Below are 16862 nucleotides of genomic sequence, written 5' to 3'. Positions count from 1 at the left end.
AATAGAAAAAATAGATGTGTGTATGTGTGTGTGTACATATATATATGTGTGTGTGTACATGTCACTTTTTTAGATTGCAGAGAGAAGGGGACAGAAAAATTCAATTCTGTAATTTTTAAACTAGGTATTTATTTTCTATTTATTTTCTAGTAACAAAATGCTTAATTTAAGTACCACCAAAAAGAGTAGATTCCTCTGAGATTGCTTACATAAACATTAAGTTCAAATTTTAATAAGGATATTGTTGTTATATGAAAACTAAGGATATTGTTGGTATATGAAAATGTTTTCAAATAGTATAAAGCATCTTTCAAATGAAATATATTGCTGTTAGTAGGCTTAAAATCAGTTTGTTTTCTTAAATATGTTAAATATATATCCTAATCTTGTTTTTTATTATTAATAGGCTTAGCAAAAACTTTACTTTATCAATACATGTCTCATAAAATTTTAGTACAAAATTATCACAAGTTTAATTTTAGAAGAGGTTCCAGTGGATCAAAGTCAACTTGGGAATTCTAAGTCCCTGCCTAAGTATGATCTCAAGAAAGTCTTTTGAAACACTCTGTGATTATGTCTTAAATACTTCAGGAGGAAGATGGAAAAAACAACGGATCAGAGAACAAAAACTGACCACAAAACCCCATGTCTTAGCTCAATATCAAGTTCCTTCTACAATGCTACCTCCAAAGAGGAGGAGAGAAAGCTGACAGTGTATACTGTTTTGAGCAGGCTTATGGCCTTCCTGAATCCCCAATACCCTTTTTTCCTCTAAAGGAAATAAAAAAGACAGTTGAGGGACAAGAGCAAACTGATTGCATCAGTGATAATTTAAGAATAGCACCAGATTGATATTTCTCCCCCACAGCATATATCACACAATCACTTGTGCAAAAGTTAAATGCACCAGATCATCTCAGGGTAGGCATCAGTGACAGCACTGTTTTATGACAGTAAACAAACTTTTCTAGACATCACCTGCTTTTATACTGCTTCAATCTGACCACCTTTCTAGGTTGACACCCATAGGAATTTTCTGCATCAGCTTATCCATCTCTTCCTGGCTTTGAGATATCTAAAGAAGTAACTTTTTTTTTTTACTGAATTTCACTATTAATCATTTATCTTCTGCAAGAAACCATTCTAATCTTATTGTCACATTCATCACTCAAGAAGGCAGTTTCTTTAATTAACGTGTAAATTCATATTTTCTTTATTTATGCTTTACAAAAGAAGAAAAATGGGTTAGGTCCTATTTTTCATTTGTCCTTATTTCTCTCTACTCTAGCTACTAAATCTAGTGCGTTTTGTAGCTTATGCTCACTTCTGGATTCAACATTTTATTCTTTGTTCTCAGATAACTCATCTAGTTCTCTACATATCACACCTCTACTCTTCCTATCATGTGCCTTAAGTCATTTTCACAAGTCCTACTCCCATTAGCAACATAGTACAGCTAACTTGCTAACATAAAACATTAACAACCTTCAGTTGAGTTTTAAATTGATGAACATCAAAAAGATACTAAGGCTCTTTTTTATAGGTAGAATTGATTTTCATATACAAGATGGAACAGAAAATCTAAGTTTAACTTAAGTATATTCGGATTTCTTTTGGCATAATGCTATGCATGCTATTTCAATGTTTCCTTATCATTGCCAGAAGTACAGTTATATGTAAGTTGTTTACTATATAGCATCTCATTACATATCATTCATAAAAAATTCAAAATATAACTTTATCTGGCAATTTTACTATATTACAGCAATTAACAAAATACCTTATATTCCTACTAAATCTAAACTAATATTCAATAAGTTTTTAGTAAAAAGCATTTGAATATGAGAATACCCTTTATCTCAATATTTACTGCCTACAATAATATTCCATTTTCATGCATCTATAAAATCACTGATAATTCAAGGTTATAGCTGTGTGATCAGAGCTAATATCAGCACTCTAGTAGAAAATATCCGTACCTTACTCTTTGCAAGGATGGCTGACCGAATTAGTTTTTCTATTTTAATACACAGTAAAAGATCTTCTGTAAAAGATCCAAATAATTCAGAATGATTTAGAATAAACAATAAAATGTAATTTACTATCACAAACCCCCAAAGTGAACTGTATTTACAGTGTGCTTTTTTCTTTCTTATCCTTATAATTCTTTCTCTCTCTCTCTCTCTTTCACTCACACACACACACACACACAAAACACATGGGCTTTGAAAACATAAATGGTACTTTTATGTATATACAGTTGTACAGAATTAACTCTATCTTCTTTGGTTCGCGGGGGGGGGAAATCACTCTTCAAATTTGTCACTAGCTATTGTACTCAAACTGTGGGACCAACTAATATTGCTCAAGTTTATTTTTAAAAAATTATGTAAACAGCCTTACAAAAAGTTGTTTACTTTAAATTGTGTCTTTTAAGGAGGTAGGGAGTATTTTTTGTTTGTTTATTTTTGTTTCCAAAAGAATAAATCCAAAAACTATCTTTAGGATATTCATTTGCCATGGTTTAGATGGACAGTGATATGAAGCTCATACTTGGAGACTCAGAAATATCTCATATTTCTTTTTCTAGTTCTTACTGAGTTCAACAAAATCTATTATTGCTTGGAAATATTTTGTAAATATTCACCTATATATAATCAATTTTAATTTTTAAAATAGTTTTAGAAGACTTTTTTAATTTTAAAGTAGTACTTAAAATGACTGAATATTACCTATTTTCAATGCCCAAAATTTCTTCAGTAATCTAATTTCTAAGCTATCCATGATGTATGTATTATCAAATCAATCATTTCTAATAGCCATAAATAGACCTATTTCAATCACAAGTTAAACATATATCTTAAGTCCTAAAAGGTATGTAGAAAAGCTATTTTTCAGTTAAAAAGTTAACAAAGGTAACATACCTACACAAAATAAGACAATTTATGTCAGACTACCTGAATAAAAAAGGTATTGACATTATGTGTGATTAAAAGACTTATAGGGCATACTTTACATAAGAAATGTATTTCTACAAGTAAATATTTCTTGTTAGAATGTGTATGTATTAAACAACAAAAACTAAAGGAGGATCTGTAAAATAACGACTATAACAGAATCTGTTTTTTATAGTTTTAGAAGTTATGCCTCTTAGGAAGTCAAACGAGAAATTCTTAAAGTAAATTTAAATGAAACAGAATAGTGGAGTGCCCTAGCACTTCAAAATATGACTAAGTCCTCTATATTGATGTCAGTAAGAAAAAGGTAGAGCTGATATAATCAGGTATAAGGAAAACGACAGCTTCCATAATAATAAGAGAGCAATGACAAAAATGTCAAAGGTGTAGACACCCAGAATGTTAATTTATTAGAACGTGACTTTACACTGATTAATTATATGCTCCTCAAAATATCTGGAGTGCATAAGAAAAGTTAATTGAAGCATTTCATGTTGTACATGCTACTAAAAGCAGTTCTAAAGAAGTGATAGAGAACTAGTTTTAAAATTATAACGATGGATTCAATCTATAAAGTTTAAATGTACTATCTAAAGACATTAGTAATGAAGATGATGAAGATGATATAAAATACTCACAGAAACACTTGTATTAACTTGGATTCCACTGAACATGATTGTACAGAATCAAAAATTTAAGAGCTATTTATAATTTTAGAGGTTATCTTGTGGGGGGGTGATCTGTAGGTCACAAAAATCTTTTCCACATTAAAATAGTTAAAATAAATACATAGCCAAACAAAGAAAAATCACATGTAAATGAGGATATCAGAATTACTTCAACACCTAACAAATCAAATTTCTAAATTTCTCAAATAGGTCAGAAGCATATACACACCTAGAATATATCAATTGTTAAGTACGTCCTTAATTCAATACATAAGTCCCAGACTCCTACAATGACCCAGAAAGATATATACTGGGGATGAAAAGACAGATAAAAACACGGTCATCTTCATCAAATAGTTACATCTGGAGAATCACCATTCCTTTATATTCAAGGTATACAATGTATTCAAATAAAGTTGTATGCTTTTAAAAAATCTATTTCAGTGATCGGACTAACTCAATAACTGCACAAAACTGGTATAATGGTTGCACTTTTCTATAAACTAATAGAGGCTCTTCTAATGTCACCAAGTAAATCCAGAGTTTTTGTTTTTTTTGTTTGTTTTTTTTCAGATGACAGTGCCATTTTCCTTCTTTATCTAAAAGAGGTATTAAGTCCTCTTAAACTGTTGGTTGCATTGCCCATCAATAATTCTATGAATGAAAGTTTGCATTTGTGGTCATAATAGTTGGTATTAACAGATTGGTTTTTCATAGAGTTAAGATATACAATCAACATTTAACATATCTAAACCAGAAAGATATAATTACATTAAAGAAAATGAATGGATCCAGCAAGAATTGGTTACAACCTAATTAAATGCATTAATATAAATTAAAGATGGAATCTGGGGAATTTATCCAAGGAAGCTGAGGAGAGAAAATGGCTCTCAGAAGTATTTTGGCTAACTCTGTATCTAGGGAAACTAAATCATGTCCATTCAAGGCGAAGGATATGGACAAAGGACTTCAGCCATAATGATCCAAATGGCAACTCTATCTCTATTGTAATGCTGAATATATTAGGCTCCTTTAGTCTGACGAAATTAAACATTTGAATTATATAACTAACTCCCTTTGTTCGGATTCCTTGCTCACCAAATGACCTCTGCTGATTACCCACATAGGTCAATTCACAAGAACAAAATGATCTGGTCAAGCTAACTGAAGTGATACAGATTTTACCTTAGTTGGCTGGTGGGCAGAAGGAAGGGTGTTGTTTGTTTTGTTTTTAATCCAGGCATAGATATAAATTGGCATTGTGATTTTCAATATCAATTTGGTAAATCTGTTTGTGAGTCAACCCTAAGTGTGCTTAGGGATTCACTTTAAGTGTACCACAAATCAAGTTTCAGAACTTGCAAGGCAGAAAACCAAATCTTGCATTATAAAACATTTCTTGGGGATGTTATTCTCTGAGAACCTATCTCTAAAGCTGGTTGTACTTTCATCTGTTTCATGTGCCACCTTCAAATTTATACACTTTTGAAGAACCTCACAGTAAAAGGTGAGAAGCAATTCATCCAAGTAAAACAGATATACATCATGATATGTCCACTTACTTGCTTCTAAGTCCAACAGGATTATCAATATTCTCTCCCTCCAGAAAATGAATTTATTTAGACCATGAGAATTAACACCCTTCTATACAACAACAACAAAAAATCCTTAACATCACTTTGTGTCCTAACATCAGCAGGAAACAAAGTGTTTTACAAATGTTGGCTAGATCAATCACTGAAAGATAAAAGTATCTATTGAGAGCATTCCGAATCTCCATGTTCAGGAAATTCCAGATGAAATATTTCCATCATCAACATTAATCTGGAATTCCAGTTTCCCTGAGAAATCAATTTATATATTTATGGTGAAATGGTCTAATAATAATACACCGCATTTTTCCCTCTATTTTTTTACTCCAAGGGCCACAATATTATGAACTTCAAAATAACTAATCTTCAAACAGAAACATATTACATAAATATCTGTAGCTCAACATTTTCAAAAAACTTTGTATAAGAGTATTAAATTATTTGATTATTAATGTATCAGAGCTGATCAGTATTTAGCTAACCAATCATACCTTATAGTTTTTAATTCTACATTTACTTATAAATAAATACATTATAGAATAAAGGCAATTTCATAGTGGCACTGGATTATATGGACAACTCAGCCTTATGATGTTTTAAAATATATATAACAATAAATGTTATAATACTAAATGTATCAAAAAATTTAAAGAGAAGGCATGTTGTGTGAAAAAATCAGTGAGTCAATCACATCAACTAATCCTACTTCTAAGACTAGCATAAAAAGACTACATTAAATAACGAGAGTTCATTAAAAAGCATGCTCATACATTTCAATAAAGAATTTTGATTTAATGGGGCAATTGGAGAAAAAAGGTCACTGATCAATGGTGAGAATTACTGAGGGAAGAATTTTTAAGAAACACTAAACTATTGTTAAAGTAATATAGAAGCAAAGTAACCAAACCTAAGCTACATATTAGATTTCACTACTTAGGAAAATTCACACTTCAGTCTAATCTATCCACCTGCCTGGTTGCTTAGCCACGCCCAAATTCTACAGGTGCTTCCAACTCTCTATATCGGAATTAAACCAAACTAAATCTTTTCCTGAACACCTGCTCCAATATTCCCTATCTTCTCTGATGGATCTCAACTGCCATCTATCCAGTAATCTAGGAATCATCATCAAGAAACTCTTTATCTCCTAACTTTACTATCCAAGCCTAAACTACTGACAATTTCCCTAATTCTCTTCCTTTTTATTTTTACTACAACTAGTTCTTACAATTTCTCAACCAATCATGCTACCAACTATAACAAAGACCCTGCTTCTAGACTGATTCCCATCCACTATTTTTCCCATACTGCAGCCAGTGTGATCCACATCAATAAAAACACTGAAGTCATCTGCTTGTTGAAACCCTTGGTTGCTTTGAAATGAAACACAAGTTTCCTTTTATACAAGATATCCTAAATATTGTCCTGATTAATTCTCCAGAGTCATCTCTGGCCTCACAAAAGCCTAACATTCAACTTCACAGTCTAGAAATACCAATCTGCTTTATTACCCCAATCATATCATGTTATTTCTCAACTCCCAATGTGGGCACATTTACTAAAAATGGCTCCACTTCTCTCCTAAATCCTAGACATTTAATAAATCTCAGCTCAAGCAGTTTCTCTAAGAAGTCTTCCAGAACTCCACCCTCCCTTCACTCCCCATAATAATGAGAACATTCAGTTTAACATAGTATAAGGTCCTATTCAAATACCTTTCAAACAAGAGGGTGAGCTTCTAAAGGACAAGGACAGTGGACTATTGCCTCTGAGTTCAAGTTATACCTCGCACAGAAAATATACTCTAGAAATACGTGTTAAATTAGCTAGAAAGACAGAGCAACATTCCAAAACTGATAATTACATTTTACACTTACTTCAAATTTTACATACCTACACTGTTAACCCCAAGATAAGCAATTAGCAACAATTAGGTATGATTAGGTATCATCAAAGGAGAATGTATGGTACTATGAGAAGTGTCAAACAAAGTGATATTTTAGGTATGTACTCTCTAATAAAGAATTGATTCTAAATGTGAGTAGGTTATTCAAGAAAGAGGACCCTTTCTATTTTCATTTTTAATGACTTCTGTCTTTGGAGAACCAGCAGTCAGCAATGATTTTCCTTACATACAACCTAAAACGTAAGATTATATTCAGGAATACTGAAACCCAATAAAGATAAAATTTAACATATAGACAAAACAAACTTTCTTAACCAAAACTTCATGTATGCTTTAAATGATAGAGAGTTTTTTCTTTAAATGTTATCCCTAAATTATTAGAAATCCCTGTCTCTGTTACATGGACCTATGTAGTAAGAGGAAAAAAGCAATAGTCATAAATTTCAAACAGATCTGGATTTGAACACAAGCTCCCTCTCTTATGAATCATGGGTGAAGGAAATAGTAACCTGATTGCTCTGAGTGATAACTACAAACTTTATTTATTAGACATTAGCATGTGCCAGAAACTGTGCTAAACATTTTGCACATATTGCCTCATTTAAACTTCACAAAAGCCCACTGAGGTAGGTACTGCTTACCCCATTCTACAGATAAGGAAATTGGAACTCAGAGTCATGAAGTAACATGCCTTAGGTCATATAGCAAGTCAGTGGCAAAACAGGAATTCTAACATAAATCTGTTTATCTTCAATGCCTAAATTTTTAACCATTTACAATCCATTGTGTAGAGCCTCAGTTTTCTGTATTAGAAAATGGAGCAACTAATTGCTTCCCAGAGTTGTGGAGACGGAGTGAAATAACATGGTTGCATCTAGCATCGTGATACACATCCTACAGGTACTCTAAATCACTCCCCTTCTTTCTTGTGTTCTCGTGGTGATTACCATATTTGTAAAAAGGCAAATGGTTCCTAGTTATCCCTTACCTATTTCAGAGCAGAGACAGTGTTAGTCTTGATTAATTCACAAAAGAAAAAGACAATATATATGTTTGACATAAACCTATATATATCTATACTGAAAGAAAGCAAAGACAAACAACACAGTCTACCTCACTGGAGGACTATGATGTGGCTATTTATCATTTAGAACATTAGAATATTAAAAATATTTCAATATTCAAATTTAGGAGAGAAGAGCAGGGGACCCAGAGATCTCAATTCCTTCCAGATTGAAGGAAAACTAACCAATCATGCTACTCTTTTTTTTTAAAAAAAAAATATATACTTTCAGTGGGGAAGACAGATTTGGACAAAGACAGGTGCAATATGGATAATACTTCTATAGTAAGTCTTTATTTCTCAAAGACAGACCTTAATATGAAGTCGCCTAAAAAGATAGGGAATGGGAATGCAGTGTAATGGAAAAAATTATGTATTGTTGCTATGAATTCCCTGCATATACATAGTTCTTATAGTTTACTTTTTATTTCTTTTTGGTAGGTAGGCTCATGCTTAGCTTTGAGACCTATAAGATAATCAACTCAAATAAAAAGATTGCCTAACAAGTAAAAACTAAATGTAAGGTATGTTGGGCATATACACCAACCTAAGCATTTCAGTTCAAAATAGAGTGAGTTTTGCATCAAGTCCATCTGGTGTTACATTAAGGTGTGTCCCACGGAAACCCAACCAAGGGTGACTGCCAAACCAGCTACAGACGACAACTCAGAAAGCTGGTGAGTCCTATAATATAAGCTATATTCTTGAAAGTGTATTAGGGCATCTGCTTACTAAGATTACCTGATATCACTCCTCCCGCATAATGACCCTCTTCTCCTCCTGTACTAATACTTTTTCACTAAAACACAGGTCAGAATTAGCCATAGCAGGCACTCTGTAATAGTGATATTATAAAGAGTGTCTAGTGATCTAACTAAACCACAAAGTAATATTAGTTTTATGTCCCGATCTTGAATACTTCCTCCTTCTGCTAAGGGACTGAAGAGGCCAACTTTTTTCTTAAAATCTCCATTTCCACAGATAAAATGGAAATTTATACACCAGCTTCACTAGGTTCTAAAAAGGGAAACTAGCTAAGAAAAAAAAAATGAATGTGAAGCACTCTGAAAAGAATAAACTAGATTCCCTGACCTGATTATTGGACAGAGTCTTGTAAAACTAGAATTACTACTTCTTCCAATTCCATGCATGCCACCTGGCTATCAACCTCACTGATAAACTGTATTGACCAAGAAGTTGATCGCATAAGGGTTTTAAAGTAATAGTAACAAAATTTATACTATTTAACTATCTCCAAAGAAAACTTACTTATTAGCACTTGAAAAGTAAGGAACAATAAAATTAACCACAATTTTTCAACCTTCAAATTTTAAACCTCAAAATAACCAGCAGCATGTATGGAACAGTTTGAAAGTGATATTGAAGCAACTATTCAAGAATTGGAAATGAGCTAACCCAGAAACAGAAGGAATAAGAAAGTCTCATCTGATGGGCCGAAACACAATATGGATTATTTTTATATTGTTCTGTCTGAGTTGTCTGTCTCAGATTCTTAACTTCCAGATTCTATTTTTAAAATCACTTAACACTGTGTATTTCCAGTAGCCATCAAGGAATATACTGTCATCTCTGACACCGAAGACTGTCAGCAAACTCAATATGTACACTAATGATCTCAGGCAACAATACTCATCTCCTTATCAAAGAGGGCCTTAGTCTATAAGAAAAAGTCTAAACTTTTCTAGCAGAATTTGTTCTAAATCATAGGAAGTAGTCATTATAACATGTGAAGATCACTTACACTGCTTACTATGTCTTTTTAAGATTATCTTACATGCTGAATTTGAAAGCCAAAAGCTGTCAGGCATTGTAACATTTTTAGTTCTCTCCCTAATCATCAATGCTCTCTTCTAGCCCTGTCAAATAATGATAGCTGCTGTCACTATTTTTTTATACAATAGCTGGCAGCAAATTGTACAGATACTCTTCATCTTAGAATAGTTATCAAATTACCTAAACAAATGACTAGGATCTCAAAGTAAAACTGACCACTTTCCTAAAGTCAAAAGAAACTCACTGATGCTTTACTGCGAGAATATTAGGTATCTGATAAAATCAAAGGTTTTCATTTTTTCCCTAAACTTTTTAAAAATACTTTTTCCCCCTCTCACAGGAGAGTGCTTGTGTCCTCTCTTCGAGGCAACTGAAGCCTATCTCATTCTATCATCAGGTTTTCACATTTACTTTTGGCTTTCCTACTTTCAATAAAAACCACAATTCTGTTTTTAGAAGCAATAGCCCTTCGGGAAGTACATTTGAAAATATAAAACAATGCAGAAAATAAATGTTATCTGCATTTGATAGAGCAAAAAATACATGTAAAGTGATTTCGAAAAACCAGTGTTCCAGGACACAATGATATGACTGGACCTAAATATATGAACACACACACCTACACACACAAACACACACTCATTATCCCGAATCACAGAATAACTGAGTGACAAGTTCTAGGTTTTGTGGTCTAGTTAATAGACCAGAGTCCTTCTCTCCCACTATTTGTTCTGGCAATCTGAAATGCTGATATTCTCTTAGATCTCAGAGAGGAAAAATGGGTATCTTCTCCATCTAACACCTAAGTGGGTAACCTAGATACTGTAAATAGAGGCTACATAAAGGATGCAACAGACAGCTCTGAAGTGAAAGCCAACATATTTAACCTGCAACTCTTTGGAAAAGAAGACGAAAACACATGCAGCTTAGCCAAAAACTGCACTTACATGGAACTGCCATGGGCTAATAAGTCAAAAAAAAAAAAAAAACTTTACCAAACATCATTTTACTATTATTGGGTGTGAGGAGCTCAAATGTCAAACCACAGTTCTTATTTGTTCAAATTGATTATGCCTATACTCCTCACTGTTTATTTAAAATAAAGAGGTGAACAGCCTTTCTGAAGTGAGTACTTACAAAACCAGAATCAAAATCACAGATAAAAGAGCCAATTAACCAATTAACAAACATTTTCCTGCTATTTACGAAGGGCTTGGGAATGGCAGTTAAAAAGTCCATGACTAACTACTACTATTTACCCCATGTTTCTAAGCCTAAAGAGCTAAATATCTACCAGAAAATAGATATCAATTTATCTTTACTCCTTAGGTGATTATAGACAAATTAGCTGGAAAAAAAAAAAACTATTCCCAAACATTAAATGCTGAAACATAAAAAGCATACTGCTTACATTGCAACTGTAGTATAACTTTTATCAAATCAATAGCCAACTAGCAAAAAATAAATTAATACTACAAGATACAATGTAAGAATTAGTACTATAATTTAATATACACACTTTCACTATTAATTCTTTCTACCTGATAAAGGAATTTCAAGGACTGCTTCTAGAATAAAATCTACCTAGGAACTACTTCTCACTAATAAAGAGAAAACATTTTTTAAAAAATTCACATAGTTCCAGAAAATTTCAAATCAATAACTAAAATCACTTAAATTGAAAAATTCACTTAATGAATTCACTTAAAAAAACTGAATGAATTGAAAAATTTATTTAATAGTACTCTATATACTTTTGCTCATAATTTTTTGTAAGTTTTTTTCTACTGCAAAGTTAATAGCTTTACAGTAATCTTTATACAAATTATAAAAGTAAAGTGTAAGGGAAAATTGTTCTCTCCAGATAATCAGCATTAACCAAAGAATATGTTCATTATACAGTATGACTTGGGGTTTATTGTTGTCATTAAGTATTATGGAAAAAAGTAAAAGGTCTTTCCTTCACATATCACTCAAATAGAAAACTTTTAAATTCAGTTATATTTACACATACTCGGATATCCTTTCTATACAATATAACACATACAAAAATTATAATGAAAACACAAGATTTCAAATTACGTTTAGATACTAAGTCTGAAGCCAGTAAGACATTATCATTCAAAGGAAACAAAATATACTCTAAAAGTATTTGTCTTCTATCACTGACTATATGTAAAATGCTCTTTTATTAAAAAAAGAAAAACAATGATTTCTACATTAATTAGTAGTTCTTTATCAACAATAGTATCCAGAACTATCTGTCCCTACAAGTTTAAAACCACCTTCCAAATTTTCTTTTTTTTTTTTTTTTTTGGATAGTAAGAAACAAAAGGCTTTCTTTCACTTTGTTAGAGAAATGGATGTAAATCAGCTCCATAATTTTTTTCAATTATATTTCACTTCCAATGCTTTGAAGGAAAAACTTTCACATGTCAAAAAAAATAAAGCTCAAGTCACACTGCAATACCACCACTGATGAACTCGCTTTGTACCAAGGCAATATAAAATTATTTCATTTTTTTTTTACTATGAAGAGTCCTTTGGAAGTGACATGTTTTCATATTTTTCATCCAACAACAACAACACATCTAGTCATAAACCTGGCAAGTCAAAACAATAACCAGCAAAGCCTAACATTTCTTACCTGATACAGGTAAGCACCAGCTCCCAAATGCCACCTTGGGATAGTTCAGACTAGTAAGCAGGCTCATGTTTTATGGTACTAGAATGAGCAGGAATAAATCTGTGTTGTTCTTTCTTTAGCAAAATCTATAGCAGCAGCTACACCACAATGTGAGAGGACCCCACAGACCTAACAAATTCAAGTCTGTCACTAGAGAAATAGAAAAAAAAAAAAACATAAAATGAAGACTTACTGCTTGTCATGTGACTTGGTGAGGCATGCTGTCCATTGGGTGTGCTTGAGGTGAGGTCAATTGCCATATTGGAGTGCTCCCTTTCAGGTGAAAGCTCATTGTCACCTGCTTTCACAAAATAAAATCTTTTGGTCTCTGTTCACTGTCACATAAAATCTAATTACCAACTTTGCTTCATACATGCAGTGGAATGCATTGCGTTGAAATTTTAATGTAATACATTTTTCCCTTAAAAGAAACGATAAGGAAATATCATTTAGAAATAAAGAGTAAATGAATGAAATGATGAAAAGTCACAACCAGTCCACAATAAAAAAAATTTCAAACTTTCATTATTACAATAGTCATAACTGTAAAATAAGGGAAGCTGGGACAGTTGATTTCTAAGGTATGTTTTAGTTGAAAAAAAATGTTTCCCTTTACCATTAAATTTAATTATTAAGTATATCATATTTATAAGCAGCATTTTCCAAAATGCTCACTATCAAGAGTTGGATATTTGAAAGGAGAGTTAATTGCCTCAAAAATTATCTAATTTAAGGAAACTAATTCTCTATCATGCTGTTTGAAAATTAGGTTACAGAGTAGTAAATATTTAGTACTCACCAGATCAGTAGACATATATCTAAGCAAAGTAAATTTTTAATATCTAGTAAGAAAGTGTTGATCTGCCAATTAATTAAATTAATTAAATATTATCCTTAATATAGTAAGTATATTTCTCTATTTCCTTCTTCACTTCTGTGCTGTTACTGCCTTAAACTCATTTAAAGGTGAACTTGTGAACAGAGGAGAAAATACCTGATTCTTGATAAAACTTGTAATTAAGGCAGTATAATACAGGGAATACAAAAACAATTTTACTACCAATAACAAATTAATGAGTAAGAATACTTACACGTTATATAGCCATCAATAGCCTCTGTTTCCATAGTCAAAGTGCAGTGCTGCAAAGTAAAAGATTATAGCCTTAACACAATGATTCCTTTCAGGATTTGCCATTAAATGCTTAACTTATTTGAAGCTCCAAGCAGCAGCCCATGTTGCTGCTGCTGCAACCTGTGCCCAAGGAACATACTACAGTGTACTGCATGTGCTCATTTGCAAGTCACTGAACTCTTTCTGCAAATGATCTGATTCCTACTGGAGATAGGATAGAAGAGATAAGTGTGCTGTAAGATGGGCTGTAGTAAGAAAGGAATGGCACTTTTTAATTAGAATTTACTTGCTTTCAAGCAAAAAAAAAAAAAAGCATATACTGGGGGGTTATGCCTCCAGGATTTAAGTATTTTACCATTCACTTCTTCCCACAATCACATTGCAGTTTGAGGACTTCCCTAGTGTACAGATAGCCCTATTCACAATTGTTGCAAGTTGGTTCATCATGTTCTAATAGGGAAGGGGGGAGGACAAACAAACATAAGAAAACAAAACAAAACAAAAAACTTAGTGCCCAAGTGAGTCTCAAAGGTTTCAGCAGCAGTTACCCAACTCCCTGACTTGTATTGACATTTTAGCCTACCCCAAGTTCTGGGTAAGCACCTGTTCAATGGAACCTTAATTTGCTGCCAGACCATGGTTGGCTATAAATGCCAAGTCTACTAATACATTTTGATTTTGAAAATTTCATAAAGTTCTCTGTTGTGGTGGTGAGGAAGACAATTACTTTTTTAAAGTTTGGGAAATTATTTCCATGCACCAATGACACAAAACAAGAACTTAATTCTCAGAAACAAAAGTAAATTGTAGGAGATGACACCCCCTAGCTTTGATTTCACAAAATGAAAAGATCGATAAGCTAACTGTATTCTTTGAAGGAAAAAGTTGAGAGAATTGACATGTCCTGAGGAGATTTTTACTTATTTTTTTTTCCTTTGGCCCTGGTCCTTTTTGCCTTTAGTTTCAAAACTCTCACTGCACCAGCAGCTAAATTATTCACAATGAGCCATTTCTGTATTGATCGCCAAGTATATTTAGCCCTGGCTCCTGGAATTTCTCCATTACTTACTGGAAAACAGGCAGCTTCACTTCTTGTCTCCAAAACCACTTCCCTTCTCACTCCCCTCCCCTTCTTCACCACCACCCTCCTTACCCCCCCCCCAAAAAAACTTTTCTTTCTTTATGGAATAATCAGATCAAATTCCCAACTCAGTCACCACACAGCACTTAAATTTCAACCTGCTGTACTGTTATCAAATTATTTCAAATTGTGATTACATAAGGTTCTAAAGAAAGGCATCTGTAAAGTTTAAAAGGGGAACAGTTTCTTCGGATATTTTGCAATTGAGTTTATCTCTTTAAAAATGTACACATTTAACACACACATATTAAAAAGAAAGAAACGTCAGAGAGAAGCGAAAGAAGTCTGCCCCATCAATGAAATGGTTATAAACCCTCAGACAAGGAGAAAAAGAAAAGGAGAAAGAGAAACGAAATGTACATACAAAAGAAATTGTCCTTTGATTAAAAAAGATTCATCACCATTTCCAGCTCTGTCGGGAGATCTCAGCTTCTTCTAACCCCTCAAAGAGGAGGTGACAATGTCGGGCTGAAGATAAACGGAGAAAGAAAGAAAGAAGTTTTTTGTGTTTCCCCCTTCTCTCTTTCCCTCCCTAGTCCCCTCAAGCCAAGCCCCCTGCAGAGTTCAAGGCGAGGAGGAAGGAAAAGCACTTTACAGGTGGGTCATTCCGAGCCCAAATCCAGCAAACAGATCGGCTGATAAACAAAACCAAGAAATGAGAGAGAAGGAACACCCCCCTCCTCCTCCTCCTCCTCCTCCTCCTCCTCCTCCTCTCCTCCTCCTTCAACCCCTCCCCCTCGTCCCTTTGGGATGGTCTAGTAGGAAAAGTCACTCAGGAATGGCACCACGTACTTTCAGGAAAGAGGAAAAAAAGAGAGAGAGAGGTCAGTCAGTGCTACAGCAATGCGATTAACAAGAAGAGAAAAAACTTGATCCACCGGTTCCTTAAGAACCGACCAAAAGCTAAGACAAGAAAACTGAAAGAAAAGGGGAAGGGGGGGGGGAGGTAAGAGGGGAGGGACAGTCAGGCAGAACCCAACAAGGAGCCTAGGCCAACTTCACAGGACTGTTTTTGGCCCTTGGCAAAAGAAAAAAAAAGAAAGAAAGAAATTAAATCTTAATTCCATCTCTTGCGCCCATACTAGAACCTGTCAAAGTGATTTAACTGCTGCCTTTTTACATGTGTCATAGCAGCTTTGGGGTTTGTTTGTTTTTTTTCCCCAATTCCAACAGGGTCTGTTCTATCTGGACAACTGCAATTTATTCCAGGCTACCCCAATCTTTCTTGGAATTCAAGTTAAAACAAAGCAAAACAAGTCCATATCCATGACAGCTATAGAGATGAGAACTGATTAATCGATTAACATCCCAGAAACAGATTACCAGAAGGGGACGATAAATTAAGGCAGAGGACAGCATCTTTAACCCGATTCCCTGAGCGTCCTTTACAGAAATCATTACCCTAATCATAACCACAATCCATTCCTCGCAGAAAAAAATATCTCTATTATTATTGTTATTATATTATATTATTACGGGTTAACAGCAACAAGTCATTTGATCACATCACAGTGCAAAACGAGATGCTACATAATTACACTTAACTTTGAAAACACTCCCCCCTTTGCAAAGCAGATACACATATTTATATATATATAAAATCTATGAATCAGAAGACAAATAAAACAAGAGCTGTTCTTCATCACGCAAAAGCCAAGCGGAGATTTACCTCAGCAGTGCATGCAGTAAAATAATCCCATCACCCTTTTGTTTGTGTTTACAGTTAATGTGTCCTCTCTCTTTCTTTCTTTCCTGTGCCTAACGTGTGTTTGTGCACTGCAGTTGGTGGTGGAAACTAAGGCAGTGGATCTGTAGCTAAGGGTAATCCTGTTTTTACTTCCTCCATCTTCAGCGAGGAGCAGGGTTAGCCCGGGACAGCTGGTCAAACCCCGAGAAACCGATCCGCCGGAGCCGAAGCACATC

The 16862-nt window shown here is 33.7% G+C and overlaps 1 protein-coding gene across 4 annotated transcripts in view; it reads right to left on the bottom strand.

Moving 5' to 3' along the window:
• IKZF2 (IKAROS family zinc finger 2 (Helios)) overlaps window positions 1–16862 on the bottom strand; it is a 149169-nt gene that overhangs the window by 131783 nt on the left and 524 nt on the right. For 2 of the 4 annotated variants that reach the window (XM_004674328.2, XM_004674327.2), the window contains exons 1-2: window positions 13758–13800; window positions 12860–12964 (exon numbers count right to left, since the gene is read on the bottom strand). In XM_004674328.2, coding sequence (XP_004674385.1) covers window positions 12860–12964; window positions 13758–13791 — 139 coding nt within the window. In that variant the 5' untranslated portion in view covers window positions 13792–13800. Of the gene's footprint in view, window positions 1–12859; window positions 12965–13757; window positions 13807–15303; window positions 15408–16608; window positions 16806–16862 lie in introns of those variants that run through there. The other 2 variants (XM_004674326.1, XM_004674325.2) reach the window with 2 other exon arrangements.

This window comes from Condylura cristata, unplaced genomic scaffold, assembly GCF_000260355.1.
Source record: "Condylura cristata isolate star-nosed mole 26May11 unplaced genomic scaffold, ConCri1.0 scaffold00002, whole genome shotgun sequence".
NCBI lineage: Eukaryota > Metazoa > Chordata > Mammalia > Eulipotyphla > Talpidae > Condylura > Condylura cristata.
This window is presented reverse-complemented; position numbering and strand designations above follow the sequence as displayed.